Source organism: Lichtheimia ornata (genome assembly GCF_029851405.1).
Source record: "Lichtheimia ornata isolate CBS 291.66 chromosome Unknown scaffold00010, whole genome shotgun sequence".
NCBI classification, from domain to species: Eukaryota; Fungi; Mucoromycota; class Mucoromycetes; order Mucorales; family Lichtheimiaceae; genus Lichtheimia; species Lichtheimia ornata.
In genome coordinates this window covers 419103-446859 of record NW_026695330.1, presented here as the reverse complement: position 1 = coordinate 446859, position 27757 = coordinate 419103, and the positions used below count along the sequence as shown (strand labels likewise).

At 43.8% G+C, this 27757-nt stretch overlaps 16 protein-coding genes across 16 annotated transcripts; 7 read left to right on the top strand and 9 right to left on the bottom strand.

Annotated features, from left to right (window-relative positions):
* Nucleotides 1-18: 18 nt before the first annotated feature.
* Nucleotides 19-1504, top strand: O0I10_003282 (uncharacterized protein; the record flags this gene model as incomplete). Its single annotated transcript, XM_058483353.1, has 5 exons — nucleotides 19-86; nucleotides 142-331; nucleotides 396-614; nucleotides 697-1345; nucleotides 1422-1504. 5 exons carry the CDS (start codon nucleotides 19-21, stop codon nucleotides 1502-1504), a joined length of 1209 nt encoding a protein of 402 aa, XP_058345972.1.
* Nucleotides 1505-2250: 746 nt separating this feature from the next.
* Nucleotides 2251-3431, top strand: O0I10_003281 (acetolactate synthase, small subunit; the record flags this gene model as incomplete). Its single annotated transcript, XM_058483352.1, has 5 exons — nucleotides 2251-2283; nucleotides 2353-2766; nucleotides 2829-3002; nucleotides 3065-3263; nucleotides 3325-3431. The coding sequence occupies 5 exons, from the start codon at nucleotides 2251-2253 to the stop codon at nucleotides 3429-3431; spliced, it is 927 nt and encodes a 308-aa protein (XP_058345971.1).
* Nucleotides 3432-3781: 350 nt separating this feature from the next.
* On the bottom strand, nucleotides 3782-4156 carry O0I10_003280 (histone H2B; the record flags this gene model as incomplete). The annotated part of the gene is made up of 1 exon (XM_058483351.1): nucleotides 3782-4156. The coding sequence occupies one exon, from the start codon at nucleotides 4154-4156 to the stop codon at nucleotides 3782-3784; it is 375 nt and encodes a 124-aa protein (XP_058345970.1).
* A 505-nt stretch (nucleotides 4157-4661) lies between these two features.
* Nucleotides 4662-5057, top strand: O0I10_003279 (histone H2A; the record flags this gene model as incomplete). The annotated part of the gene is made up of 1 exon (XM_058483350.1): nucleotides 4662-5057. One exon carries the CDS (start codon nucleotides 4662-4664, stop codon nucleotides 5055-5057), a length of 396 nt encoding a protein of 131 aa, XP_058345969.1.
* Nucleotides 5058-5955: 898 nt separating this feature from the next.
* O0I10_003278 (histone H3) lies at nucleotides 5956-6366 on the bottom strand (the record flags this gene model as incomplete). Its single annotated transcript, XM_058483349.1, has 1 exon — nucleotides 5956-6366. One exon carries the CDS (start codon nucleotides 6364-6366, stop codon nucleotides 5956-5958), a length of 411 nt encoding a protein of 136 aa, XP_058345968.1.
* A 619-nt stretch (nucleotides 6367-6985) lies between these two features.
* Nucleotides 6986-7297, top strand: O0I10_003277 (histone H4; the record flags this gene model as incomplete). The annotated part of the gene is made up of 1 exon (XM_058483348.1): nucleotides 6986-7297. One exon carries the CDS (start codon nucleotides 6986-6988, stop codon nucleotides 7295-7297), a length of 312 nt encoding a protein of 103 aa, XP_058345967.1.
* Nucleotides 7298-7766: 469 nt separating this feature from the next.
* O0I10_003276 (uncharacterized protein) lies at nucleotides 7767-10229 on the bottom strand (the record flags this gene model as incomplete). The annotated part of the gene is made up of 1 exon (XM_058483347.1): nucleotides 7767-10229. One exon carries the CDS (start codon nucleotides 10227-10229, stop codon nucleotides 7767-7769), a length of 2463 nt encoding a protein of 820 aa, XP_058345966.1.
* An 873-nt stretch (nucleotides 10230-11102) lies between these two features.
* O0I10_003275 (uncharacterized protein) lies at nucleotides 11103-13296 on the top strand (the record flags this gene model as incomplete). The annotated part of the gene is made up of 3 exons (XM_058483346.1): nucleotides 11103-11515; nucleotides 11580-12528; nucleotides 12586-13296. The coding sequence occupies 3 exons, from the start codon at nucleotides 11103-11105 to the stop codon at nucleotides 13294-13296; spliced, it is 2073 nt and encodes a 690-aa protein (XP_058345965.1).
* Nucleotides 13297-13417: 121 nt separating this feature from the next.
* On the top strand, nucleotides 13418-13831 carry O0I10_003274 (histone H2A, embryonic; the record flags this gene model as incomplete). Its single annotated transcript, XM_058483345.1, has 1 exon — nucleotides 13418-13831. The coding sequence occupies one exon, from the start codon at nucleotides 13418-13420 to the stop codon at nucleotides 13829-13831; it is 414 nt and encodes a 137-aa protein (XP_058345964.1).
* A 252-nt stretch (nucleotides 13832-14083) lies between these two features.
* O0I10_003273 (uncharacterized protein) lies at nucleotides 14084-16093 on the bottom strand (the record flags this gene model as incomplete). The annotated part of the gene is made up of 8 exons (XM_058483344.1): nucleotides 14084-14464; nucleotides 14530-14616; nucleotides 14674-14907; nucleotides 14969-14986; nucleotides 15056-15421; nucleotides 15478-15583; nucleotides 15648-15934; nucleotides 16001-16093. The coding sequence occupies 8 exons, from the start codon at nucleotides 16091-16093 to the stop codon at nucleotides 14084-14086; spliced, it is 1572 nt and encodes a 523-aa protein (XP_058345963.1).
* A 2191-nt stretch (nucleotides 16094-18284) lies between these two features.
* On the top strand, nucleotides 18285-18885 carry O0I10_003272 (uncharacterized protein; the record flags this gene model as incomplete). The annotated part of the gene is made up of 3 exons (XM_058483343.1): nucleotides 18285-18560; nucleotides 18636-18751; nucleotides 18828-18885. 3 exons carry the CDS (start codon nucleotides 18285-18287, stop codon nucleotides 18883-18885), a joined length of 450 nt encoding a protein of 149 aa, XP_058345962.1.
* A 374-nt stretch (nucleotides 18886-19259) lies between these two features.
* On the bottom strand, nucleotides 19260-21415 carry O0I10_003271 (uncharacterized protein; the record flags this gene model as incomplete). Its single annotated transcript, XM_058483342.1, has 10 exons — nucleotides 19260-19483; nucleotides 19552-19732; nucleotides 19803-19881; nucleotides 19943-20346; nucleotides 20417-20470; nucleotides 20531-20810; nucleotides 20872-20889; nucleotides 20952-21177; nucleotides 21239-21297; nucleotides 21360-21415. 10 exons carry the CDS (start codon nucleotides 21413-21415, stop codon nucleotides 19260-19262), a joined length of 1581 nt encoding a protein of 526 aa, XP_058345961.1.
* An 884-nt stretch (nucleotides 21416-22299) lies between these two features.
* Nucleotides 22300-22743, bottom strand: O0I10_003270 (uncharacterized protein; the record flags this gene model as incomplete). The annotated part of the gene is made up of 2 exons (XM_058483341.1): nucleotides 22300-22606; nucleotides 22670-22743. 2 exons carry the CDS (start codon nucleotides 22741-22743, stop codon nucleotides 22300-22302), a joined length of 381 nt encoding a protein of 126 aa, XP_058345960.1.
* A 1611-nt stretch (nucleotides 22744-24354) lies between these two features.
* Nucleotides 24355-25352, bottom strand: O0I10_003269 (uncharacterized protein; the record flags this gene model as incomplete). Its single annotated transcript, XM_058483340.1, has 5 exons — nucleotides 24355-24459; nucleotides 24516-24619; nucleotides 24679-24950; nucleotides 25017-25066; nucleotides 25119-25352. 5 exons carry the CDS (start codon nucleotides 25350-25352, stop codon nucleotides 24355-24357), a joined length of 765 nt encoding a protein of 254 aa, XP_058345959.1.
* Nucleotides 25353-25741: 389 nt separating this feature from the next.
* Nucleotides 25742-26229, bottom strand: O0I10_003268 (uncharacterized protein; the record flags this gene model as incomplete). The annotated part of the gene is made up of 3 exons (XM_058483339.1): nucleotides 25742-25857; nucleotides 25931-26003; nucleotides 26056-26229. 3 exons carry the CDS (start codon nucleotides 26227-26229, stop codon nucleotides 25742-25744), a joined length of 363 nt encoding a protein of 120 aa, XP_058345958.1.
* A 99-nt stretch (nucleotides 26230-26328) lies between these two features.
* O0I10_003267 (uncharacterized protein) lies at nucleotides 26329-27627 on the bottom strand (the record flags this gene model as incomplete). The annotated part of the gene is made up of 8 exons (XM_058483338.1): nucleotides 26329-26446; nucleotides 26513-26645; nucleotides 26700-26803; nucleotides 26861-26912; nucleotides 26970-27060; nucleotides 27120-27194; nucleotides 27264-27330; nucleotides 27389-27627. The coding sequence occupies 8 exons, from the start codon at nucleotides 27625-27627 to the stop codon at nucleotides 26329-26331; spliced, it is 879 nt and encodes a 292-aa protein (XP_058345957.1).
* Between the last annotated feature and the right edge of the window lie 130 nt (nucleotides 27628-27757).

The window sequence follows — 27757 nt, the reverse complement described above, 5'->3', positions numbered from 1 at the left end:
CCACTCTTTTACTTTAGCATGAAGCTATTTGCCCTTTCCGCAGCTATCACGGTTTTGTTGGCCGTATCTGATGCAGCCATAACAAGGTACACTTTACCGATACTACATTTACTTGTTGTCAATACTCACTCATTTTCAAAGGATCCCCGTTAAAAAGACGAGAGAGACGCCTGCACAAAAGCTTGAGCGATATTCACACACCAGTGAATACTTGGCCCAAAAGTACTTTGGTTCTTATGATACCAATCAACAGCAGCAGACCACATTCCAAACCGATGCCTATGGGCAAGTTCAGCATGGTGTACCCATTTCCAATTATATGAATGCTCAAGTAAGGATCATCATTCTATGAATGCATATGGCTTAATTTTAATTCTCAAATCGAATGGCATTAGTATTATGGTGAGATTGGTCTTGGGACTCCATCACAGACATTCAAGGTCGTCTTTGACACGGGCTCATCCAACCTTTGGGTACCATCAACTCATTGCACATCGATCGCCTGCTTTTTGCATCAACGGTACAACTCTGGTCAATCGAGTACCTTTAAAGAGAATGGAACTGAATTTGCAATCCAATACGGCACTGGGTCATTGGAAGGTATCATCAGTGAGGTATGTATATCATTTATGACATGATGATGGATGACACTCTTTTTCCCCCGTTGACTCACATGACATGAAATGATATCCTCAGGATACACTTGAAGTAGGTGGCATCTCGGTAACCGGACAAGGCTTTGCCGAGTCCACAAAGGAGCCTGGTTTCACATTTGCACTAGCTCGCTTTGATGGCATCTTTGGTTTGGGCTATGATCGTATCTCTGTAAAGGGTGTTGTACCTCCTTTTTACCACATGGTGAATCGTGACCTTATTGATGAGCCAATCTTTTCGTTTTGGCTCAACGGCGATCCTGAGAATGAAGCAAATGGCGGTGAACTTGTCTTTGGTGGTGTAGATGAATCCCATTTCGAAGGTGATATTGCATGGTCGCCTGTACGTCGCCAGGGTTATTGGGAGATTGAGCTTGAAGATATCAAATTTGGTGGCAAATCGGTGGATCTAGACCCCGTGGGTGCAGCCATTGATACGGGATCATCATTGTTGGTCGCACCTACTACCATTGCTGATTTGATTAACCAAGAGCTTGGTGCTGAAAAGAATTGGGCTGGCCAATACGTCATTGATTGCAACAAGATCCCTGATTTGCCAGAGTTTTGCTTTGTATTCAGTGGCAAGGATTTCTGCTTATCAGGCGAAGATTATGTGCTCAATGTTCAAAACCAGTGTATTTCTGGATTCATGGGCATGGACATTCCTGAGCCTGCTGGACCACTTTGGATCGGTAAGTCACACACTAATATGCAAATGTGGACATCACATGAATCATTTCATGCGCTAATCCTATTTCGTATACGTAGTGGGCGACGTGTTCCTTCGCAAATATTATAGCGTTTACGACCTTGGCAACGACCGAGTTGGCCTTGCAAAGTCGGTTGCATAAACCATCACCATTTTGTATTTCTTTCTATTGCACATCACCTTGATTTCATCACTATACGATTTGATCCATACACCAGCAGATGACTATTAGCGGTATCATGATCATAGCGTATTGACAACGTTGCTCAACATCAACATCAATAAAATCTCGCTTGATGGATCATTAACAGGATTGGCCAGCATATAGTAGATCACACAACCATGGGGTTGTATGCCCAAAGAGCATCTTTCAAGACGCTATTATTCGTTCCCTTGTGACAAAGCGCTCCTTGTTTGTAATCATACAATGGAAGACGACCTTGGACCCTGAAGATGTCTATAAAGAGAAATCGATCTCACAGGCAATTTAAGTTGTTAATGCCGAGGTATCATTCATCGTTTAGTAAAACGATGATCCAACATCCAAAACAACATTCTTCAACATCCTGATTCCATTGTGATTTGAGGTAAGCGTTTTATTTTAAAGATTTGGCATTTCCCGATAAGCGGGAAAGCATTACTCACATCATGATAACCATTATCATCACGTGTGCTGACCAATACAAACCTTGAAAGGTCTGACATGGAACGTATGCAGGGGGTTGACCGCCAATGAGAGAGCAAATGATTCAAGCGGCGTCACTGTGACCAAGAGGATGGCACACCATACATATTGATTCACTCCACACACAAAGCACACATTCATTTTCCTCTTTTTCCTTTTTCGCTTTCGCTCTTTCTTTCTTTCTCTCTTCTTAACCATCCCTGATGTTTCGTACTGCTTTTCTGGGAGCAAGACTCGTAAGCTTTATATATGGACATTCATGGCATGTACAACATTGCTGATCGATCTACTACTGCTACTTGTAGTCATCGCGTGTGACATCCACGAGAGCAGCTGGTGTTGCTTCATGTCGTCGATACATGTCTTCTGAACCAGGCTCTGCTACTTCAGCCATGTCTTTTAAGAAGCATTTACGTCAACGTCGATTTGGACCCGTACCAGCATTCCCAGAGCCATCGGTCGAGGAAGCTGTCAGTAACATTTTGTACAACACCCCACCTCCAAGTTCGGCACCAGAAACCCGACACATCCTCAATTGTCTTGTGCAAAACGAACCTGGTGTTCTTAGCCGCGTCTCTGGTATCCTTGCTGCACGTGGCTTCAACATCCAATCTTTGGTGGTTGCCAATACTGAAGTCCCCGATCTTTCTCGCATGACCATTGTCTTTAATGGCCGCAACGTCCCTATTGAACAAGCACGTCGTCAACTCGAGGATTTGGTATGTGGAATCAAAGGATGGTATGTATGTGTATGCATGTATGCTAATGATAGGGTGGATAGGTACCCGTGTGGGCCGTGTTGGATTATACCAGAACCAAGGTGATTGAACGTGAGTTGTTGCTTATCAAGGTCTCCATTCTTGGCCCCGAGCACTTGCATGAACAACTTCCCACCGCCAAGTTTGATGATGATGCTGAATTCGAAGATGAAAACTTGAACCGTACTTATGATGAGGTATGTATTGACATGATAAACCAACATAGGGCCAGCTTGAAATTAATGTTATAGTAAAATAGGATTCGACATCATCCAATTCATTGCGAGAAACCTTTTCCCACTTGCGTGCTTTGACAGAGCTTACTCGATTGTTTGATGGCAAAGTTGTTGACGTATCCTCAGATTCCATTGTTGTTGAATTGGCTGCCAAACCAAGTCGTATCTCGTCTTTCATGAAGCTACTCAAGCCATTTGGTATTTTGGAAGCATCAAGAACAGGTTCGTTGTTGAGATTGGTGATGGATAGTTGCCATGGAGATTAACCATAACCCTTTTATAGGTGTCATGGCAATGCCTCGTTCCCCAGTCCACGATCATTATGAAGCACAAACAGATCATTCTTACGAAACGGAAGCTGTCGATGCTACCACCCTCCCCCCTGGATAAATTGTATACTTGTATTGTTTTTGAGTTTTGTTTTACGGCATAAAGATGAAGATGTATGATAACTATTATGTGGTTACGTTATCAAATTGGGTACACACACAAACACATGTTACTATGAATGCAATTCATATACGATAAACGACATCTTTCGCGAATCCTTTTTACATTTGTTTTAATTAAATGTGATGAAAGTTGTGTTTCTGTACATAAGAGCAAGGGATTATATGCGATAAAGAAGAGGGAAAAAGAATCAGAAGCGATGCAAGAAATGGACGACGGCGAATTGTTGGTTGCAGTGACAAAAGCGTAGGATAACAGGGATAGAGAAGAAAAGAGGTGATAGAATGGATTTACTTGGAGCTGGTGTACTTGGTGACAGCCTTGGTACCTTCAGAGACGGCGTGCTTGGCCAATTCACCAGGGAGAATAAGACGAACAGCAGTTTGGATCTCACGGGAAGAGATGGTGGAACGCTTGTTGTAAGCAGCAAGCTTGGAAGCTTCAGAGGCGATGCGCTCGAAAATGTCATTGACGAACGAGTTGAGAATGGACATGGCCTTGTTGGAAATGCCGGTGTCAGGATGGACTTGCTTCAAGACACGGTAAATGTAGGAGGAGTAGGTTTCCTTGCGAGTGACCTTACGCTTCTTGTCACCAGAAGCCTTGACCTTCTTCTCAGTGGTCTTAGCAGGGGCCTTGCCAGCGGGAGCGTCTTTGGGAGCCATGGTTAATTTGGATATAGTAAAGTGGGTGGGTGAACAGGAAACACAAAGGTGAGCGGGAAAGCAGCTGCCTTTTATACCATCCCCCAAAATTTAACCCAGCTCACACATCTTGACGCGCGTAGCGCTGTTTGAAACTTGATGCACACACGCCCATCATCCTTATCCCTTCCCACCTATTTCCTCAACAACAAGACGTGATATCACGTAAACAACACGCAATCACGCCGTTCTATCGCGTAAATTATCATTTGACATCAAGAAAAAAATTTGACTTAGTGAAGATGATCCCTTTGTTTTTCACGCCATGGGTTAACGCGCGCGTACAGAAAAATTCGAAATGGGGTAAGCACGCGTGCACCTAGCGGAGACTAAAGTTATTTTTTTTGGTCCACAGCCAACGAACGATAGGCTGGGTATATATATAAAGCCCATTCAAGCACTCTACATTGCTGCTTACTTTTTTGTTCACTTCACTTTTTACTACTACTACATCTACATCTACAACATGTCTGGAGGCAAATCTGGAGGAAAGTCTGCTGCTGGTGCCAAGTCCCAAACCCGTTCCGCTAAGGCCGGTCTTCAATTCCCTGTTGGTCGTATCCATCGTCTCTTGCGTCGTGGCAACTATGCCCAACGTGTTGGTGCTGGTGCTCCCGTTTACCTTGCCGCTGTTCTCGAATACTTGACTGCTGAAATTCTCGAATTGGCTGGTAACGCTGCCCGTGATAACAAGAAGTCCCGTATCATCCCCCGTCACTTGCAATTGGCCATCCGTAACGATGAAGAATTGAACAAGCTCCTTGGTCACGTTACCATTGCTCAAGGTGGTGTTCTTCCCAACATCCACTCCAGCTTGTTGCCTACCAAGACCAAGAAGGCTGGTGCTTCCCAAGAGTTGTAAATTGTCTTTGATTCTCCTTTCTCGCGCAAGACGTGTAACGCACAAATCATACCACACGCACCACTCCATCCAATACTTTTCACTCGCAAACCTCCTTTTCAACCTCTTGCAAGCTTTTTCTGTATATATACGTCGTTTCACCTAACATAATAAAAACAATTCATCATTGCTAAAGATCATGCATACTTCCTTTGTCTTTGTCCTTGTGTTCATTGTTCTTGATTTCCATTGTGTCTGAGTATAATGAATAGCAAGCACATGACACATCCAAATTAATTGTGTTTGCTATCATTGGGTATTAACATGTCAAACAATGTGTACCTTAAAGAACAAATATCCGATATTGCACCAGGTATCAGGAATGTTAGGTGGGCGTCGTGCCTGAAAAATACCATACCCTCTTGATAGCTATATTGTGTAAGCTTTGAATCCTAAACGGCTTTTGATTTGCAATGATTGTTGATATCACCATAGCGATACGTTGCATGGCAACAACGTTGCTGGGTTACCGGTTGTCGTCAAAGATGACCATTGTGCTATTCCTACACTTGCCATCCACGACAACAATATGGGTTCAACAAAGCCTTTGGTACATAAAGCACAGCATCCAATTTGCTACACACACGCAACACAGCGATCACCGTTACAATTGAAATCAATAGTTTCATACATGTACACATAGCTAATGTGCCTGAAGATCATTTCACCAATCGATAAATCAAAGTATCTTTCAATAACGCAAGGGTCATGTTTTTATTTACAAGTTTGCGTTGATGCTAAAACGGAAACAAATAGGCATGTATTTCAAAATATGTGTGATTATGTCGGATTCGATGGATGGGATATGACATGTAGCGGAGAAAAAGGAAGAAAGGGTGATGATATGATTTCAAGTCGTTTAAGAGCGTTCGCCACGGAGACGACGAGCCAATTGGATATCCTTGGGTTGGATGGTGACACGCTTAGCGTGGATGGCAGCCAAGTTGGTGTCTTCAAAGAGAGAGACAAGGTAGGCTTCAGAGGCTTCTTGAAGAGCACCAATAGCAGAGGATTGGAAACGCAAATCGGTCTTGAAGTCTTGAGCGATTTCACGAACAAGACGTTGGAAAGGCAACTTGCGGATCAAGAGCTCAGTGGACTTTTGGTAACGACGAATTTCACGAAGGGCAACGGTACCGGGTCTGTAACGATGGGGCTTCTTGACACCACCAGTAGAGGGGGCAGACTTGCGGGCAGCCTTGGTAGCAAGTTGCTTACGGGGGGCCTTGCCACCAGTAGACTTACGAGCGGTTTGCTTAGTACGAGCCATTGTATATGTGTATGTGTGTATAAAAGTGTTAAAGGGAGAAAAAAAGTATGCTGCGTGCCGTTGCCTTTTATATTCCATGCTTTGCTCCCTCCCCTTTTCATTCCGACAATAGATTTTTTGATCACCACACACAAAAAGACAAAAACGCGCTATCACGCGCGATAATGAACATAGCGGGATTTATGCACCTCCCAAATTTTTTATCTCTACTTTTTTTTCCATTACCAACAACCATGCACCTCATCCATTCAAACGCGCATCCTTTTTCTTATCCTACACACACTCACATACCATCTACTTCCCTATCACCCAACTTTTTAACAGCTCAAGTTGATTTGAATGAATAGTACATTATACCTTTTGAATATGGGATGAACCTTGTTAAGGGATGTGATGGAATGGTTAAAGAAAAGTAAGCAGGAATGGATACAATTTCATGTGGTGGACAATCACGCTATGACCGCGCCTGTAGCAAGAAAAAAAAGGGCACGCGGCAATTGGTGGAAAGGGCGGAGTTTTACCGAAAGAGAGAGCTATAAAAGACGGCATCAATCGCCTAAAAACGGGGAAGATTCCTACTTCTTTTTTTTTTCTTTCAACTACATTTTAATCAACAACAATGACTGGTCGTGGTAAAGGTGGCAAAGGTCTCGGAAAGGGTGGTGCCAAGCGCCATCGCAAGATTCTCCGTGATAACATTCAGGGCATTACCAAGCCTGCTATTCGTCGTCTCGCTCGTCGTGGTGGTGTGAAGCGTATCTCTGGTCTCATTTATGAAGAAACCCGTGGTGTTCTCAAGGTCTTCCTCGAAAACGTCATCCGTGATGCTGTCACTTACACTGAACACGCAAAGCGTAAGACTGTGACCTCCCTTGATGTCGTCTATGCTCTCAAGCGCCAGGGCCGTACCCTCTATGGTTTCGGTGGTTAAGCTTCATGCTTCCATTATTTTCACACACTCCTCTCCCCCACCAACAAACGCTCACACACAACTGCACACACCTCTCCTATACATCCCTCTTTGCATAACACGAATCTTATCCCTCTCGAATACTCAATATCTTGTAAATAACATAGCCGCGTTGCCCTTCGTAGTACTTTTTCAAACAACGTAACAATAACAACTTTGCTTTGCTCTACAATTGTCATTCGCTTGATCGCATTGTGTCGTAATGGGGGTGCTGTGTTTGGATTTTAGGTTTCAGATAGAAGTGGCTGCTGCGGAATCACACTTGTACTATGATAGTAGTAGTAATTGCAAAAGAAGACAAAGCTATGTACAGGATTTATTAATGCAAGTATGATCAAACATAATGGAAAGAAAAATGTAGGTGGTGGTGGTGGTGGTGGTTGCAGGTGGGGGGGGGGAATTGGGTGTGATGGCAACAATAAGCAAACTATTACGTTGAATGAAGAGCTTCCTCGCTGTATTTCATCAGATCTCCTATGACATGCCTCAATCGTGCGACTTGGCTGCGTTCTTCCCTTAAGGCCACCTCGGTCTCTTTGAGCTGAACAAGCCAATTCTTGATCTCCTCGTCCTTGGCACGTAACTTTTTCCTGCTCAACTCCAATTGATATGTGGCATTTTCACCTTGTCCTTCGAGATCCTTGATCTTGGACTTGTAATTCAATACTTGTTGCTGCAACTCATATCTTGCATCGACCGCAGTAGAAAACTCTTCTCGTGTCCGTGACAAATCTTTGAGGATGGCTTCCACTGTATCCTCCAATTGTGTAATGCGTGCAATACGTTTCTCATCCATCGATCGTGCTTCTCGTGCTTCCTGCAACTGCCCTTGCATATCACTGATTTCATTCCTTGCCACATTGAGCTCCTCCTCCATCCCATGCATCGCCTCTTCGAGTTGATCACATCGTCGAGAAACACGTTTCTTTTCCAAATCAGCTGACATTGCTTCCTCTTGTGCTTGTTGTAACTGTGCCTTTTGCTCTTGAATGATGTGCTGCAATTTCTCAATATGTGATGTTGCATCTTCCAATGTCATGGATAATTCCTCCAGCTTGCGAATTTGTTCCTCATAATCACGTAACTTGGTGTGCATATCCTCAAGCTCATGGGTCAGTTGAACAACCTTTTGTTTGGCTGATGCCAATTCTTTGGTACGTGCAAGATCCGCTTCTTCAAGCTCCTCTTCCCTACGTGCAGCTGCATTGGCCATTTGAGTGAGATGTGATGCTGTGTCGGCAAGTTCACGTGATAAGCTGGTTTTGGCTGCATGCAGATTGCTGATAAGTTCATCCTTCTCTTTGGCTTGTCGAATTGTTGCCTGAGCACGCTCATATTCACCGCGCACACGAGCTACCTCCTTTTCCTTGAGCTCCAACTGATAATTCAAATCCTCAATCGTCTCTTCATGTTCTCTCACACGTCGTGTAGCCGTCTGATTGTGTGCCAATTCACTTCGTGCTCGTTCCAATTGCTTGTTGCACGCATCAAGGTCATATTCCAAATCTCGTATCCTCTCTTCGGCATCCTTCATATCTTGTAACTTGGACTGAAGTCGACCATATTCAACCTTGAGTTCTTGTAATTCCTTCTCGCTCGTCGTCTGATCACGTCGAAGTTCATCACGTATACGCATCATCTCTTTATCCTTGAGCTTCAGCTGATGATTCAAGTCGTCAATAGTCGCTTCATTTTCTCTGGCACGTCGTGCAGCTGTTTGACTACGCTCCAGCTCATTCCTCACTCGTTGCAATTGCTTGTTGCTTGTATCAAGATCATATTCCAAGTCTCGTATCCTCTCTTCAGCATCCTTGTTCTCTTGTAACTTGGATTGAAGACGATCATATTCAGCCTTGAGCTCAAGCAACTCCCTTTCGTTTGTCGTATGATCACGTTGAAGCTCATCACGTACACGTGTCACTTCCTTCTCCTTGAGCTGTAGCTGGAAATTCAAGTCATCAATGGTCGCCTCGTATTCCTTGGCACGTTCTGCTGTTGATTGGCTACGCTCTAGCTCATTCCTCACTCGCTGCAATTGCTTGTTACTGATATCCAATTCAGACTCCAAATCTTGTATCTTGTCCTCCGCCATCTTTGCATCATGTTCCAATTCTGAAGTACGTGCACGTAGCTTATCGATCTCAGCCTGACGCGTATTACTCTCGATAGTCAATGCATCGTTCTCATTGGAAAGCTCGTCGAGTTTGTCGCGAAGGGATTTCATCTCATGATAGGATCGATTGTAGTCGGATTCTTGAGTACGCGTTTGATTCTGCAACCTCTCATTTTCCATGGTGGATTCTTCCAGCTGAGTGCGCACCTCAATCAACTCCTTTCCCATACGTTCATGCTCACTCGCAAGCTGATCATACATTTCATGTAGCTCATTATCCTGCTCACGACTCTTGCTTTGCTGTTGCTCCAATTGCTGCTCCAATTCCTTCACCTTGTCTTGAGATGCTCGAAGCTGTTCCTCCAGATAGGTGCGATCATCATTCGCATGTGTTTTATCATAAGCCAATGCTTCCTTTTCTGCAATACGGTCGACAAGCGTTTGGATCTGCTTTTGATGGCTCTCCACCAACTCATCATGCTTCTTTTGTAACTCATCACGTTCAAGCGTCATGCTGTGGAGCTGTGCTTTGAGTTCACGTGCCTGGTTGTAAGCTTCCTGCACCTTGGTCTTGGCCTCATCGACAACTGACGACGTCTCGTTGCCATTGTAATGTGCAAAGTTGGTTTCACGCAACGGTCGAAAATAGGAGCGTCTGGGTGCCTTTGGATTCCCTCGTGGTGTAGCAATGCGATCGTTGCCCCAGGATTCATCTGCATACGAAACTCGCGTACTAGGTCGAAGGTCGTGCACTTCAGGTGATCGTCTGCCTCTCACCATGGCAGTGTGCTATAGTACAATGTATATGAGATGCCTATTGCTACTTTGGAATAAATGTAACTTACCTATGAGAAGTGTTGTCAAGGAAGAGATTAATAGAAGGGTAAAGTGGCGTGATTGAGAGAGTGCGAGTGAATGGGGAATGAGGGAAAGCGTTTGAAGAAAAATAAAGTCAAAGGGGGAAAAGGAAGAAAACTGAGCACGCGTTTCCAGGTGGGTTGCACCGATTTTCAATACAGCGCGCTCTTTTGATCACACGGCCCTGGTGAACTATTCCACCACTACCATGGATATCGTAGACATGGTGACCATCGATGTCTTGCTTAATACATACAATGATGGTTACCATGACCTATGAGCAATCACATTTATCATTCACATTCTTTCTACTACGCGTCAGCCATCTATCAGATACAGGTGACTCCTTCTTATACCCATGCCCTAAGTATCCAAGTATGATGATTTGACGAGGATTTGTTATCTAAACGGTGTCGCTAGGATATCGCCCTCCTTGTAAGAATACGAACACTATCCTAATACAAGTTAAGCACAAGGAACAAGAAGCTTGAAAGACTCCATGTGATGATGAAGAGCCCACTTTGATATAAGAATGAGTAATTATCAACAAGCGAACTTTATTGCAATGAACCTTTTCATCTATAAAGAATGATATCCCAATCATATAAGGGGGATCGTGTGTACGCATTGTATCATTGAAGAACACAAAGAGTAGGTTTTAATATGAAACATATGCAGCTGTTTGATTGGTCATTGATTGGAGGAGTTGAAGCCACGGATTGCGGTATAAAGTGGAGAAAGAGACCCGAGGATTCATTCTGCTTGTGGTTGCACCTAGAAAACTTCTCTTTTGATATGAACAACGTGGTCAACAGCTTACTCAACGGCTTCTCAAGCATGTTGGCCTTGGGTGGCGACGCCCCAGCAAGTGATCAGGGTGGTTGCGCATGTGCAGGTCCAGAAGGCGGATCTTGTTGCAAGACTCAACAACAGCCCAAAGCAGCAGCAGAAAAAGACAATTGTGCATGTGGTCCTCAACAAGGTCCCACTGAAATCGAGTCCATGAAGTTGTTTTATGCGACGCTGACAGGAACAGCAAAGACGTTTGCGGCTGAACTTCAACAACGACTTGAACAAGACAACAACGTCAAGATCAAGCAACTGCAACTAGTGGAGATCACCGATTACGACAATGACGACTTGTTGACAGAGACCTCTGTATGCGTCTTCTTATTATCGTGCTATAACGTGGAAGGACCTTTAGATTGGTATGTATATGTATAAATGGATGATGCATGATGGCATTTTGACTGATTGAGAATGATATTCAAGGTTCTCCAAATGGCTCAGAGATCTTCGATACGATTGGCGTGTGGATCGTCTTGCACTTCAAAAGCTACGATATGCTGTATGTGGTTTGGGTGATTCTGCGTATGGTGAAGAATTCAATGTGGCTGCAGCACAAATCGACAAATGGCTCGGTCAACTTGGTGCCACTCGTATCTATCCATTGGGTTCATGCGACAAGAATGCAGATCAAAAGGCACAGTTTGAAGAATGGGCGGATCAATTCGTAAAGGAGTTGCACGACAAGAGCTCTTTGGAATTCGCTCCTGCACATATCGAATATGACTCGGATGCTGAAGGTGAAGAAGAAGCTGAGGATGAACAAGAGCAGCAAGAAGTTCAAATTGGATCTGAAGACGAGATGGTCGATGTGGAGGATATGGGCAAAATGGCAACCAAGTTGAAGACAGCAAAGGAGAATCGTGAACGTGAGGAGCATGAATACACAGTGGCACAAGCTAAGGCAAAGCGCACAATTGGTGTTGATGGACATACAACGGTTGTCAAGAAATCAGAACCACGTGAGATGGTATCGCCTATGCTTCACAAGAACCTTACAAAGCAAGGATACAAGATCGTTGGCTCTCATTCGGGTGTCAAGATTTGTCGATGGACCAAGGCAGCATTACGTGGTCGTGGTTTCTGTTATAAGCACAGCTTTTATGGTATCCAAAGTCATTTGTGTATGGAAACCACCCCTTCGCTTGCATGTGCAAACAAGTGTGTCTTTTGTTGGCGCCATCATACCAATCCTGTGGGCACTACTTGGCGTTGGAAGGTGGATGATCCCAAATTTATCTTGGATGGTGCTATGGAGAATCACTACAAGATGATCAAGCAACTCAAAGGTGTACCAGGTGTGAAGGCTGATCGTTTCCAGGAAGCATCCACTATCAGACATTGTGCTTTATCTCTCGTGGGTGAGCCCATTTTCGTAAGTGAAGGGATATGCTTTTGCATTATCGATTACTAATGTTAACATGTTTTATAGTATCCGCATATCAATGAATTTGTCAAACTCTTGCACGAGCACAACATCTCATCATTCTTGGTTACCAATGCTCAGTTCCCTGAAAAGATTACTGAAATGGATCTTGTTACCCAACTATATGTCAGCATCGATGCCGGTACAAAGGAAGGATTGAAGAAAATCGATCGCCCCCTCTTCCGTGATTTCTGGGAACGTTTCCTCGATAGCTTGGAAGCCCTCGCCAAAAAGGGTCAACGCACCGTATACCGATTGACACTCGTCAAGGATCACAACACTGAAGAATTGGATAATTACGTTGAGTTGGTGCGACGGGGTAAACCTTCCTTTATTGAAGTCAAGGGTGTGACCTATTGTGGCTATAGTGGTGCAAGCAACTTGACAATGGCCAACGTCCCCTACCATCACGAAGTGGTCGACTTTTGCCAAAAGCTCACTGAGAAGCTTGGTCCCGGTTATGAAGTTGCTGCTGAGCATGCTCATTCTTGTTCGATTCTTATTGCACAAACATCATTCAAAATCAATGGCGAATGGCATACGCATATCGACTATGACAAATTCTTTGAGCTTGTAAGGAGCGGCAAGCCTTTCAATAGCTTGGATTATGTGGCCAAGACACCATCATGGGCTGTATTTGGTGCTCCAGAAGGTGGTTTCAATCCGGATGATACACGATTCTACCGCAAAAACCGTAAAGTAGCCCCAGCGTCATAATCCAATCCACCTTTTTGTTTATTTATGCATAAAAAACTTGTTGTTCATATGACCTTGTCACACCTATAAATCATATCATGTTTTCCCATCATTTTTTCTATAACGCTCTTCCTTTCCATCAATGTCTGAAAAATCGACTACTGGCAAATCCGACAAGAGTCATCCGCGTCAAAGAACACGATCTTCAAAAGCGGGTCTTCAGTTTCCTGTGGGTCGCGTCCATCGCTTCCTTCGTGAGGGTCATTTTGCACCTCGAGTCGCTGAAGGATCAGCCATTTATCTTACGGCAGTACTTGAATACTTGACAGCCGAAGTACTCGAGTTGGCGGGTAATGCTGCCATTGATAACAGAAAGACACGCATCAACCCACGCCATCTGCAGCTGGCTATTCGAAATGACGAGGAGCTCCATATTCTTCTTGATGATGTCACTATTGCTCAAGGTGGTGTGCTGCCCAACATCCATACCAGCTTGCTTCCCAAAAAACACCTACATGACATGCAAACGCGAATGAAGCAATCACCAGAATTGTAAAACCCTTTTGATCCTTTATCACATACTTCTTGCGACGTTCACCTATCCATACCATTACCTTGCGTAAAGAAAAAAGAATGACCTATAATACTCCATGTTTTGGTAATACCACTACTACTAGCATTTATCATCTTGAATAAAAGCTCTTGCATCTGATCAATCAAAAAGGGCATCCTTTGAATAAGATACTATCATTTACTAATATGCACTACTACTAAAGTAAGTATTGTAAGGGTACAAAGTAACTCGACGTTAGGCGGTTGTCTTTTCGTCTTCGACTTGTTGCTTTGTTTCTTGGTTGTGGTTCTCGCCGTTTTGTCTCAAGTGAGCGAGAGGATCATCGGGATCGATACCTTTTGCACGTAGCTCCTTTTCAGCGCTCTTGACAAACATGGCCTTGGTGGAGAAAATAACATCAAGTTCTTCAAGGGATTTAGACATTGTCTCTGGATACAGTGCCCATACCACAGGGACAACAGCAATATTGAATCCAGCGTAAAGAATGAACGTAGCCCATCCAATCTTTTCAAATAGGGAGGGTGTGGATAATGTCACCAGGCCATTACCAATGGACCATCCAATAGTACTCCATGCACCACCACGTGCGCGCACTTTGAGTGGGAAGATCTCGACCTACAATCTTTGCGTGTGAGTTGCCATCCATATCCATCCCAAACGTCCTTCTCATTCATACTCACAGGATATAGCCAGGTGACAGTCAACCATGTCATGCCAAAGAATGCTGTATACAAAAACACAAACACCGTCGCACCAATGCCCATGCCCTATTCAACATGCATGATCAATGACATGTCATGCCATCAATGTTTATACAAACATACCAGCGGATTTCTTTCAAGAATGTCAGGCTTGCATAGAATACCAATACCAATAAAGCATATTGCTTGGCACACAGCACCATACATCATGATAAATCGACGTCCCCACCTATCCAATGTGATGACTGCGACAAAGGTAGATATCATGTATGTGATGTTGTTGATGCCAGCAACCAGCATAGACACAAAGGAATCAAAACCAGCCAATCGAAAGATCTCAGGAGCGTAGATCGTTACCTAGAAGATGTCATCCTGTGTAAGCGATCGTAAAGGGAAGATTGATTATGGTCATACTCACCACACCAATACCAACAAGCTACAAGATGCATGTAAACGTTGCATATGAGAACAAAAGCGACATGGCTATACCTTGTAAATACATTACCTGTTGCATAATTTGGATCCACACAGTCATATGAACACGTCGTGGGATATTCATTTCATCCTTTTCAAACAACATCTTGTAAAAGCTGGGTTCACCTCCTTGTGCCTCTTCAATACGCAACGTTTCTCGAATTTCTTTAAGTTCATGAAGCACGTTGGGGTGATTACGATCACCATCACCTCTTAAGGCAGCAAGCACTTGGATAGCTTGCTCCTCACGATTATGCTTTAATAGCCAACGGGGAGACTCAGGGAAGAAAAAGACCATGACCAATAATACCATCTGAGGAAACATTTGGAACGCTATTGGGAATCTCCATCGAACGCTGTTGTCAGGTGCAAACGTCATGGCAAATGCGAGCCAATACTATTATAGAATTAGCCTGTGAACCATCACCCAAAAACATCGTTTGCTGTACTTACGGCAACAACAACACCAAAGATGTTTAATGAGAATTGCATTGCAATAAAGGCACCTCGACTCATAGGCGTACTCGTTTCAGCCGACCATACCGGTACAATGGCATTCCTATTATGATGTCATCCTTGGCCATCAATATGATTGATGCATACACATGTACCTTTGGACTTACAAGTAGCCTGTAGCAACGCCTGTAATGATACGGGAGCAAATCATCCATTCCACATTTTGAGCAGCCGTCTGTAATGTAGCGCCAAAGATACCCCAAATGCATCCAAGGATGACACATTTGATACGTCCCAGCTTGTCGCCTGCATATCCACCAAAGAATGAACCGATCAGGGAACCGCAATAGTAAGCAGCAACAACCCCTCCACGCATTGCTTCATTTCCACCCAAGTTCATGGTCTCAATGTAATCGCGTGAGTTGTTGACACCTGCCATCAAGCCTTGATCATACTACAACATTCAAATTAAGTACGTGAGCTTTGAAATGAGGATTGTGACAGCCAACGAACAACATACACCAAATGCAAAGATGCTGAAACCACATGCAACATTGATGGCAATGATCAGCTTACGCCCATGCAGCTTGTCAGCAATATTGAAAACTGCCATATTGCTGAAATTTCGTTGTGAGTGTGTATACGCGCGAATTAGCAATCACAACAAGGCCGGTTGCTTATATACAAACACTTTTATGGGAACACAATATGTATATAGCTGATTTCCCTTGTTGTACTAAGAAGATCACTCTCATCCGGAGGCTGATATCCACAAGATATGAATTACTCAAATGGTTGTTTTACAATGGTAACTGGCTTCTTTTGGGGGGAGGGGAAGGAAAATGGATTTCATAATTGGAAAGAATGACCCATGTGTGTTGCTATTGTTGTCAATAGAAAGCAGGTACTTTTCTTCATCCTCACATGACCCATCGTAGCTGCGTATGTGTGTTTTCTGATCCATCAGAAAGTCGAGTAGATTCTGCATTCTGCTGTGTAACCATGTCAGCCTCTCGCAATAATGCAGCATGCCTTTCCGCTGCCGATTTGCCGTTCCTGGTTGGCTGTCGTTCGCAGCATTTACACAGGATCCACCTCTCGTGTTACACCACTCCGAGGTTTTGATTCGTTAAATTGATTCTTTGCTTCTTTTTAGGCATTTCATTCTACGATTTCCTTTGTTTGATACTATTCTCAATTACTAAATTCATGTTCCTTGAGTACGGCGCTGATCCGTTGATCCGATAGAGGCATGACATTCACCCCTTTAGGTTCAAAGGTAGCATCCATAAAAGGAGGGCTCGTTCACGTCGTGTTCTTTTGCAAGATTGCAGCCTGCGGTATCAAGTAGCCATCGCTTTTGTATACGAATTCGGTAATCAACGCTGTATCCCCATTGTCATTCTCCCATTTTATATAATCAAAGATCATGTGTATTTATTTGTTGTGGTGTATGGAATGGGCACGATCACACACCTTACTCGACATTCCACTATATAAACGTGATACCTCACGTATTCCTCGATTGATGCTCAAGTTAATGCGGCATTCGGCTTGGCAAACTCTAGCTAATATGGCCATGTGTGTCACGTCATAATCCTCTTGATTCAAGGGTCATATGAGCCTTTGCGCTACATCATAAGCGATCCCAAAGTATTACGTTAATACATGTAATGAACATGGTTGTTGTAATACACTTACTAGTTGCAGGCACAGCATATAAAATGTAAGAGCTAGTCCTCATGCAAACTCGAGAACTCGGCATGTAAATGGTCCAGGCTTGCTGCACGCCGATTTGACCTTGCAATTCTCATCTTAAATACGAGCTTGCGTTTGCAGTACTTGCAACAACTTTGGTCTTCATTGATACATGCTTGATACGCCTCCTCAACGCACGTACTTATGTCACCTACAAAGGAGTCCCAAATTTCCCATCAGATTGAGAGGTTGCCTTTTGCCTACAAGTATACCTACCACGAAGGGTCCATCAAGGAACGCAGCCAAATGCCATTAGGCAGCAATGAGCGCACCAAGTTATGGTAAAGCAAGGGAGTGAGCTACATAGATGAATGCATGAGTACCCTCACATAAAAAAGGACTATCCTTGAGACTTACCAAGGGCCATTGATGATGATATGCATACAAGTAGAAAGAAAGGGTGTATGATAGTGTAGGTGCAAAGAGCCTTGTTTATATGTGAGTGGGCGTGGGTATTGTTGTCATGATGGATCGAATTGATAAAGTGGTCAAGCATCTTGGAGTATGAGCCGAAGTGACACAAGTATGTCCGACACAGCACATTGGCTTCTTATTCACGTGACAAAAATGGGATTGAGGCATGTGTGTGGGTGATCCTCGTCGTTCTCTTTTGTACTTTTCCTTCGCTCTCTCTTAAAGACAAATGCTGCAGCTATACGATCCGACAAAGGCATCCGGTCATAGAAACGAAGCAAGCATCGGTTCCTGATTCTCATAATGGTCGCCATGTCCTTCCCGGTTTGTTGAATCAAGGTCAGGTAGAGAACGATTGGGACGACAGCCTTCTTGGAAAGGGTTGGTCTTGCTGACAAGTATGAAGGTTCCAATGCACTTATGGCAATGTTCTTGAAGTTGTAGCTCTTGTCGTTGGTACTCGCCTTTTCGCGTCCTTCCTTCATACGGGTCTTGATCGTACTTCCGCTGGCGCTGGTGTGTTTGGTGCTATGAAAAAGATGATGCCGAAGGATAATGCTTGTATATTGATACTGGAGGTACCTTTCGACCTGCTCGCATCCTTGCTACAGCACATCGCTGTCATCTTACGTATGAAGAAACACTCGACAGCATTGCAGATGTTCGTGCATACAATGGTGATGCATCAAGAGGCTCTTCTCGTTCAAGCGTCAACTATCATATCCCAATCACGGTATGTATTATTCACTTTGCAAAAGCGTATCTCTGACAACACTTTGTCATCCATATTTGCCGTCCTTATCCTTGACAGTGGTATTGTTTATATCGCATGGATAACTTTGGGTCGTGAGGAACCAGCAGCTCGTCAAATGGTATTTATGCATCAATTACAACGGCTTGCCGATGAAGTATGTGTGGATACAAGTGTGCTTATCATTGTGTGTTAAGATGATCTTCTCACCCATCCGGATTTCAATTTATAGTTTTGTGTGGTAGCCATGACAACCAACCATGTGGTTGATCAGCCTGATGGAAGTTCGCCATGTCCAGTTCAGTCCCACAAAGCCAGTCATATTATCGCGCATGCACCCACAACAAGGTACACCAATTATTTGTTACGGTTCTATCAATACTATCGTTCACGCATTCATTGTCTATATTGCATCTCCGTGAAGGTCTCGAGGTAAACCGCCATTGCAAAGTCTACAAGTCACCATCTTTACCAGAAAATGAAGCATGTTTGCCATCTCCAAGGATGATACCATTGTTGTGAATGAATTGACTAGGAATCCTACCAGCAGCAATTATCCATCGTCGCCTATACAATCTCTTACCTACCTTTACTCGCATGTTTTAACGTTATAAATGTCAATACACTATCATGTTATGGAACCATCTCCCGATCATTGTTGTCATTATTGAGTCGTCGAATCGATGAATAGGGGTATGTGAAGATGTCTTGGTAGTAGAGATCATTCATAAGATTTCTTATGTGCGGAAAGTGTATCATCAAATGACCCTTATTCATGACATGGTACTCGTAGTCAATCATATTATAAGGTAGAATAATGCGAGTGGTATTTATTATACACAAATAGTAGCAATGTTTACATCTTGGCACCCATAAAGGAGGCAATCTTGGTCGATTGACGAATACCCAGCTCAAGCATAATTTCTTCGGATCCACCAGGTACACTGTAAGCACGGACCTCACGATTCAAACGTTCGATACGCTCTCCTTGACCACCACGTGTATATGACAATCCACCAAAGATTTGAGCAGCTTCACGTGCACAGAATTCGAATGTACGTGTGGATTGAGCCTTGCACACTAAAGGCAAAAAAAAAGCCAACATCATTAGTGAAACATGATCATGGTACACCTTCACTATTACGTACAAGCAATGTGGCCACCAAGACGCAAAGGTTGAAGATCCAAAGGCATATGCAAGGCCTGATAGGCGAGAATCTCCATCCATGCATGTGTCGCTTCGATTTTTCGGATCATGTGTGCCATCTTGTTACGAATCACAGGGTGGTCAATAAGACGTTTGCCGAAAGTCTTTCTCTTGTGTGCGTACTACAAGAATGGACGTGGATGTGAGCTATACACTTTTTCATTACTACTATCGGGGCAATCAAGATCTTACCACGATGGCATCCTCAAGGCACACACGTGCAAATCGATTAGCTTGAATGACAATACCCATACGCTCAGCGTTGAAGTTGCTATACTCATGGATATCAATACTTGTGTCTATAACATTCCACAGCTTTCTCTTTCACTTACGCGACAATGTAACGGAAACCCTGATTCTCTTCACCGATCAAGTTTGCCTTGGGTACCTTGACATCCTCAAAGGTGATATAAGAAGTGCCAGACGACCAAACACCGGAACATTGCATTTGACGTGTTGTAACACCTGGCATGGATCGCTCGACCAAAAGGAATGAAATGCCTTCAAATCCAGGTCCACCAGTGCGACATGCCACTGTAAAGTAGTCTGCAAATACACCATTGGTGATCCACTTCTTTTCGCCGTTTAACAAGTAGTGATCGCCCATATCCTTGGCTTCAGTTACTAGATTCGCTACGTCTGATCCTCCAGAGGGCTCAGTGATCGCCAAACAAATGAACTTCTCGCCCTTGAGTACATCAGGAATCACCCTACGCTTGAGTTCTTCCGATCCAAACTATAAAAAAACCCATCGACTTTTGTAAGCATGGTGTAGTTGCAAGACGCAAGTATTCATTGTAACTTACCAATCCCACAGGGGGAAGACCGATACCTAAACCTCCAATAAGACCCCATGTAATCTGGTTATAGTGTTAGGAACCATAAAGAAGATATCAAGAAAGAATGGAAATGATACTCACACCACCGGAGCCTGAACGTGATAGCTCATCAACGACAATCACATTATGGAAGGAATCCCATTCCTCAGGCTTGATACCAGCAGGATAACCATAAGGGAGCAATTCTGGGGGAGCGTGATGGCATGCAGCTGCAAGGATACCAGCCTTGGCAGCCTTGGTATATAGCTCAGCTGGAAGACGTTTGGCTTCATCCCATTCGTGTGCATAAGGAATGACTTCCTTGTCGACAAAATCACGCATAAACTTGCGCAGCTTACGATGCGAGTCGTTGTAGAAAGGACTGTAGTATAGCATACAATGAATAAATCAATCCTTCATTACAGTCCATCTTTGGACCTTACCTATACCAATCTTGGTACCTGAAAGTTACAAGAGGCAAAAGTCAGATGTTGTTGTTGCCTTGTTTGTTTGTGCTACTTACCACATGGGATCGCCAAAAGGCACCATATCACCAAATGTCTCACCAATCTGCAAGGGGGACTTTTCATCTTCTTCTTCCTCTGCTGCTGAAGCTTGAGGCTCACCGGTGCCCACTTCACCAATCAAAAATTTAGCACCAAGCTTGTCAAGCACAGCTCGATTATGGAAGGCGTCGAATTGCTTTGTAGCATCGGTGCCTGATGCTTTCAACAACACCTTTTTTCCGCCTGTTTACGAGATACGCATAATCGTCAGTACTGCACGTATTCGCGTGGCGTCTTTTCTTACCAGGGTGGTCATTTAGAAAGTTCGAAACATCATACACCTTGCCATGAACAATAATCCAGCTGAATAAAACACGTATGTGTAAGCCAATATGCAAGTCTATTATGATCCTGGCTGATTTTACCAGTCGTTCTCAGACTTGTGCTTGGCGACTTCTTCGATGGTGAATTGTTTGGACATGATGGAAAAGAGTGGGGGTATGTGTGTGTGTGGTAAATGTAAAAATCGGAAAACGAGGGGGTTGGACAACGGGAAAGAGAGGGAAAGAATATAAATAATGGCGAGGATGGGGGTTCACATGCAGATTGCCCTTTGCTTTTCGCATCGTATGACCTCATCTAATGAGCACGCTTGTGGGATTCTGCACATGAATTTACCACACACATGCTCATGTAATATTATTCCAAGAGACAGAGCAAGCGAGTGGGTGATCGGTTCTGCGGCTTGCATATCCCATGATGCTCACGTACATGAGCTGTATTTTTCATGTGAAGTATTGCTGTTGTAGGAGCCGCATTGATCTTCAGTGGCCGATGTTGCCTGCATTTGTATTATATGCATATACAGCCAATAATGGTGAATGCGTCGGCATTGCGACGACGAGATACTTTTTTTGTGGGGTAGCTACGAGACAGCAAAGTGCCACAATGCCGAAGAACAAAGGTTGTCGTAACACCCACGTTTCCTTTTCCGGTTCATAACACTGTAGTCATCAAACCTTCATTCACCATGAGAGAAAATTGAGCCGCGAAGTCGTGTGCACGTGCCACAAACACCATCCACGCATGAACCAGATGTTAGCTCTTCTCTTGCTGCCACTGTTGCATTTTGCGTATGCATATTGCATTTCCCAATGATTGATGGTGTCAATGATCTCGACTGCGACTATTAACAACAACGTAAAACCTCACGCCACTTTCAATATGGGCGCAATCAAATGTTTATTAACCCATCACAAGCACTCGATAAACCACTCCGATAAGTAGAACGAGATCATGATAAACAACATACTTATTGTTGGTAGCGTGCCATTTGCAAAGAAAAGACTACCCAATCCAGCTAATTTACACAATCCCGTTGGTGACGTCGGTGGTGGCCTTTTTCTCTTCAGCATCGGTAACCATGCTCCATTTGCCCAATGTGTCGCTGCTTCTCCAATGCGCCTCTTTATCATCCTTGCCAAATAAAAGGCTTGTCCGAACCAAAAGCTGCCTCAAGGATGGGATCGAAATGTTGATATGCAAAGATTTCGCCGAAAAAGGAAAGAGTGATAACAGCGGATGCGGCCATCTTGGAGCAAGTACCGAGGTGTTGGACGACCATGGTAACTGATCTACTGTTTGGAATACATAGGAGATCACCAAGTACTCACTGTTCAATTCAAATCAACCCTGTTAACTCTTCTCATCTTCCTTTGATGCATCCTTGCCTTACGTTAGAATCATCGTTCTTCGACCTGCTGCTGGCTGCTGTGACGATAGGAACCTTGCACTGTGGTATGCTGACATGCCTATCAAAGCGTATCAAAACCATTGATCGTTCATTCGAAGGAACAACTTACTACCATTATAGCGGTATACTCATCATCCAAAAGCGCTTAAAGACCATACGAAAGTGGCAATCGAAATGCAGGAGAAAGGTGGTAGATTGTGCTGAAGGTTTACAACGCTCGTTGTCGTGATTCCAGGTAATCGTGCAGTGCGTGTGTAGATGGTTGAGAAGCTTTTCTGATTTGCTCGTATGCAGTTGGCAGTAAGGACACAGGTGATTCAATGTTGGATCTCAAGATGGCGTGGTGGGTAAAAAGAGGGGGTGTCTTTCACACGAGCAACTGGATGGAGATGACCAGGACAATGCGCCGTGTCAATTTCAGCCGCCGATAGTAGATTATTATGCCGCCGAATCCAACATTCGCAGGACGATGCATCATGAGAGATAGCTCTATCGAACGGGATGTGTGTTAGTATTAGCATATGATTCATAAGACATCCATAAAAATATGATCAATTACAAAGAGTCCAATACCACAATGAATGCATGAAGACAATGAACCCCTCACAAAAGGTCAACACTCATCATCATCATGTATCATACATACATGGTTCTAATCCACAGGCTTTCAAAAAGGATTATCCACCATACCCAGAGAGATTTGAACTTTGAGAATAAAAGTTCGATGGAAGAAGGAGAGATGTGGCGTGTGCTAAAAGACAATCTTCTTGTCTAATGTGCACCTTGTTGGGCGTGTTGTGGGTGTCTATTCCCGTGCAGAGGTGAGGAGAGTGGTAAATCTCTGCTGGTAATGTTGCAAGGATGCATGGTTTAATAGGTTGTGCATGGCCTCATAAGATGGTGAGACATCCAAAACCAAGGTTAAATTTGCCTAGTATCCAAGTATGATGATTGTTCATGCATAAATCGTCTCCGGACGACATGGCCAAATAAGTAGAGTGCGATAATATCCATCGCCAAACAATAACATCAATACCCGATACTTTCTTAGTCATTCATCATTTGTTATCCCCATTACTTCATTGCCATCAAAAAGAGGTTTGCCATTGTCAGGCTATGTTTAGGCTTTAACCCCGGCATGGCTTCAATCAAACACGACCTGCCATTATGGTGCAACATTTGGGATCAAACGAAAGAGGCATTATGCACACCGAACATGACCGTGTCCTGTGCCTGAAGACAACCTCTCCAATGGCGGACCCAATGCTTAGTTGGATGAACTAGACCTAAAGCGGATCAATAGAGAATTTCAATCCTTTTTTGGAAAACAAAGTGGAGCACGATCTCTGGGACAAAGGCACACAGCACTTTTTCATGTTATCGCTTGTTTATTTGTATGATCATAAACGTAGCTTAATAACCTCAATTCTAATCTGGAGCCATGTTGCTGCTATTTGACCATTGTGCAAAACCAATTGAGCTTGACTATTAGGGCACCAAGAGATCATACTATCACCTGTTCCAGAATGCTTCGAAAAAAACAAAGATGCTGGTCTTGGAAATCGTGCATGCATATCCACCACCACAAACACCCGATAATAATTGAACAATCCATTGGCGAATAAATTATTACTTGTAAGCTGTATAGTAAAAAGAAAGGACAGGGATTAAATGGGACAAGGTATACGTGATATTCTTCCTGATTCGGCGAGAGTAACGAGATCCTTGTAATACATTCGCACTTCATCCGTTTGAAATAAATCCTTATCAACCTGCCATTGTCGTCCATCAATCAATTGTCCATGACTCATTTACACGCAAAACAAACCTGCGGTCGACATCGCAAAAGTGTCTCTTGTGCTTCGGATGGATTGAGCTGGTATACTCGTAACAGGTAACAAATAGCTATGGCAGCACTCCTTCCACGACCAGCTAAAGTGGTGGATTTTGTTAGTCTAGCACGTAATATGCATGTCCCATCGTATATATACCTTTGCAATGAATGTATACGGAGCCTTGGTCATCTTCTTGTTGGATGATTTTGAGTATAGAGTCAACACCTTGTTCGATATTGTCGTATGATGGAATAGTAAAGTCGCTCGTGATCAATCGGATTTGTTGAATGCCCAATTCATCGTATAAATGATGGTATCCTGGGAACTCTGCACATAGATTGATGATGCCAACCACTCGTTCACGCGACGTTAGTTGTTTGATGTGGGTCGGTGTTGGTAACGCGCCTATTAAAACATGCTGATCGATTCTGATATGCAAGAGACCACATGAGCACTCACACACATATGTACGTTATAGTTGTTTCTCTCTTTACCTATTGTACCATGACCATCCATTCATACAACCAAAAAGGCCAACCATGATCTACCCGAGACAATGAGTCGTCTTCAATAAGATGTATTTTATCTATACAGACCTTGTTATAATACAATGAGATATAGAAACGAGCCCAAATGAAAAGGTTGTCTGTTTCAGAGGCCTCTGGAAGTGTCTCGTCTCGCAATGAGGTCTTGACTCTGGAATCACGCTTTGAAGCAGTGCCTGAGGGTTTGAGAGCTTGACTGATTCCAAGTGATGACTCTTGGTGAGTGCAGACGGGGCGATCCTCTTCATCGTCGAATGAGTCGGTTGTATTGATACTCGTGGTCATTATGCGCGTGTGTGGGAGAGAAAAAGAGAAAGAGTGACAGATAAAGAAAAAGAGGAGGAGGAGGAGAAGAGAGTAGTAATAAAAGCCAATGTCAGCCGAATGAAGTACTCTAAATATCGGGAATTAACATTACAATACACCCCTCTCGATCACACGCAACGACACGATACACATACACACATACACGCTCTCTCCCTCTCTCATCCTTCTCAATTACATCATGTCCATCTGCATCAGTATGTATATCGGGATGCAGTAGCAGTAGGAGCTAAATGAACTATTTGGTCGTTGTAAAGGGCTAAATCGATCGGGCGATGATTGATTATGCATGCCCCAGTATCCCCCACCAATCACACCTTGGCCTGACAATCACATCGATTTCTCACGTTTCAAGTCAACAACCCCTTTATGAATTCTGACAACTTCTTTTCCGTAAATGCAATCAACATTTCATCCTGACTACCAATATCCAACGATACAAAAAACTGCATCCCATACTTGGAGGCTACAACGGTATCATGCTTTAGTATCTCATGATGGATAAAAACACCACCTCCTCCCCTTCCCCCCTTATTTACCCAATCTTCTGCCAATATTGCGACTTTGTTCAGAGACATCTTGTCCAAGTACGGTGGTCACTGCTGGATTGGCCTATAGGAGACGTAAGTGATACACGCCATTATGGTATACCTCCTTGACTCACTTGGCTGCCAAAAGCAGGCATGGCAATGGAGAGATCCTTCATGTTGGCTTGCTGCTTTCCCGCCCAAACAAAGAGCGACTTGTTCATTTGCACTGCCTGGAAGTGAATGGGTTCACCCAAGTACATGTGTGTTGTCTGATGGATAAGGAAGCGCGGATCGGTGTCGTCAGCCATAAGCGTGTAAACGTGTGTGTGCGTGTGCGTGTTCGCGAAAGAGGAAAGAATAGCGGAGTAAGGAACAAGTGGTTGATTTTATTGGCAACATTATAGAATCTAGCGACCTTTGTATACTGGCTTTCTCTTTTCCTTGAAAGCACGCAATCCTTCTAGTCGATCTTCAGTAGGAATAATTTGTGCATAGTAGGCTTGTTCAATCTCAAGACCAGCATCCCTAATAAATCATTGATTCCAATGTCAACACACACGTCTCTTTTCTTTGCTGCTTTTCAATACTCACATGTCCATCATGGCTCCACGATCCACTGCCATCTTGGCTGCTCTAAGTGCAAGGGGTGCCTGAGGAAGAATGCTCTCTGCAAGGGTCACTGCACGATCATATGCATTATCCTCTGCTGCATAATTTACAATGCCTACAATGTACTTGTCAATGCCTGCAACCTCCAACATTCAGCATACTCCCATACCATATTCATGTGCACGCTTGTTATCCAATGCTTGTGCAGTAAAGATCAACTCTTTAGCCTTGGAAGGGCCAATCAACTTGGTCAATCGCTGAGTACCACCAGCTCTACATGCACAATAAGTATACACATATATACACCATTGCTCCCTCACTCTTCCTTACCCTGGAATGATGGCAAGCTTAGTCTCTGGAAGACCAATCTTTGCACCGGGACCTACACATACGTTCAATAAGTACCCCATATTGTTTTGTCAAGTGGATGACGTGTTACCAGCAATGCGCATATCACAAGACAATGCCATTTCCAATCCACCACCCAAAGCAGCACCATCAATAGCAGCAATCGTAGGGATAGGAAGTGTCTATAATATCGTCATCCTCAATATCCAATACATCAAATCCTTTTTCTCTTACTACCTACCTCAAGGTCGCGATAAGCTTGACGAAGTGAATGCAAGAATTGAGTAACCTGAGTGGGATTCATGGTAGCACGTTCCTATCCAATCACCATGTACGATTAATCCATGTATAATAATGATCCTTGCTTGCTTCCCCAACCACCCACCTTGAGATCAGCACCAGCACAAAACACACCCTTGACCAAGCTCTGAACAATAAGCACACGTGCATCACTATCCAACATGTTAATGCATGAAGCGCGTTTCATCACACACACAACCTCCTTTGTACCTAGAAAATCGGATCTCTTCGAGAGCTTCACGGAATTCACGAAGCAACTTGATAGATAATGCGTTGCGTGCAGCAGGTCGGTCGAGCTTGAGAACAGCAATACCCTCTTGGTCACCTGTCAAACGCTCAATGTAGGCTTCCTTGGCACCAGCTGATTCGGCGTGAATGCCACGGGCAATGGTTAAAGGACGCGTAGCAATGGCAGCGGTTCGTGGCAAACGGCAAAAAGTACGCAACATAGTGAGTGTGTGAGTGTGTGTGAGAGAGAGTGAAAGAGGATAACGAGATAATGAATGTGCGAGCGGCCGCGTTTGACTATGGCTACCGTGGGAAAATCAGTTGTAACCAAGGAAATTAAACACCCCTTGT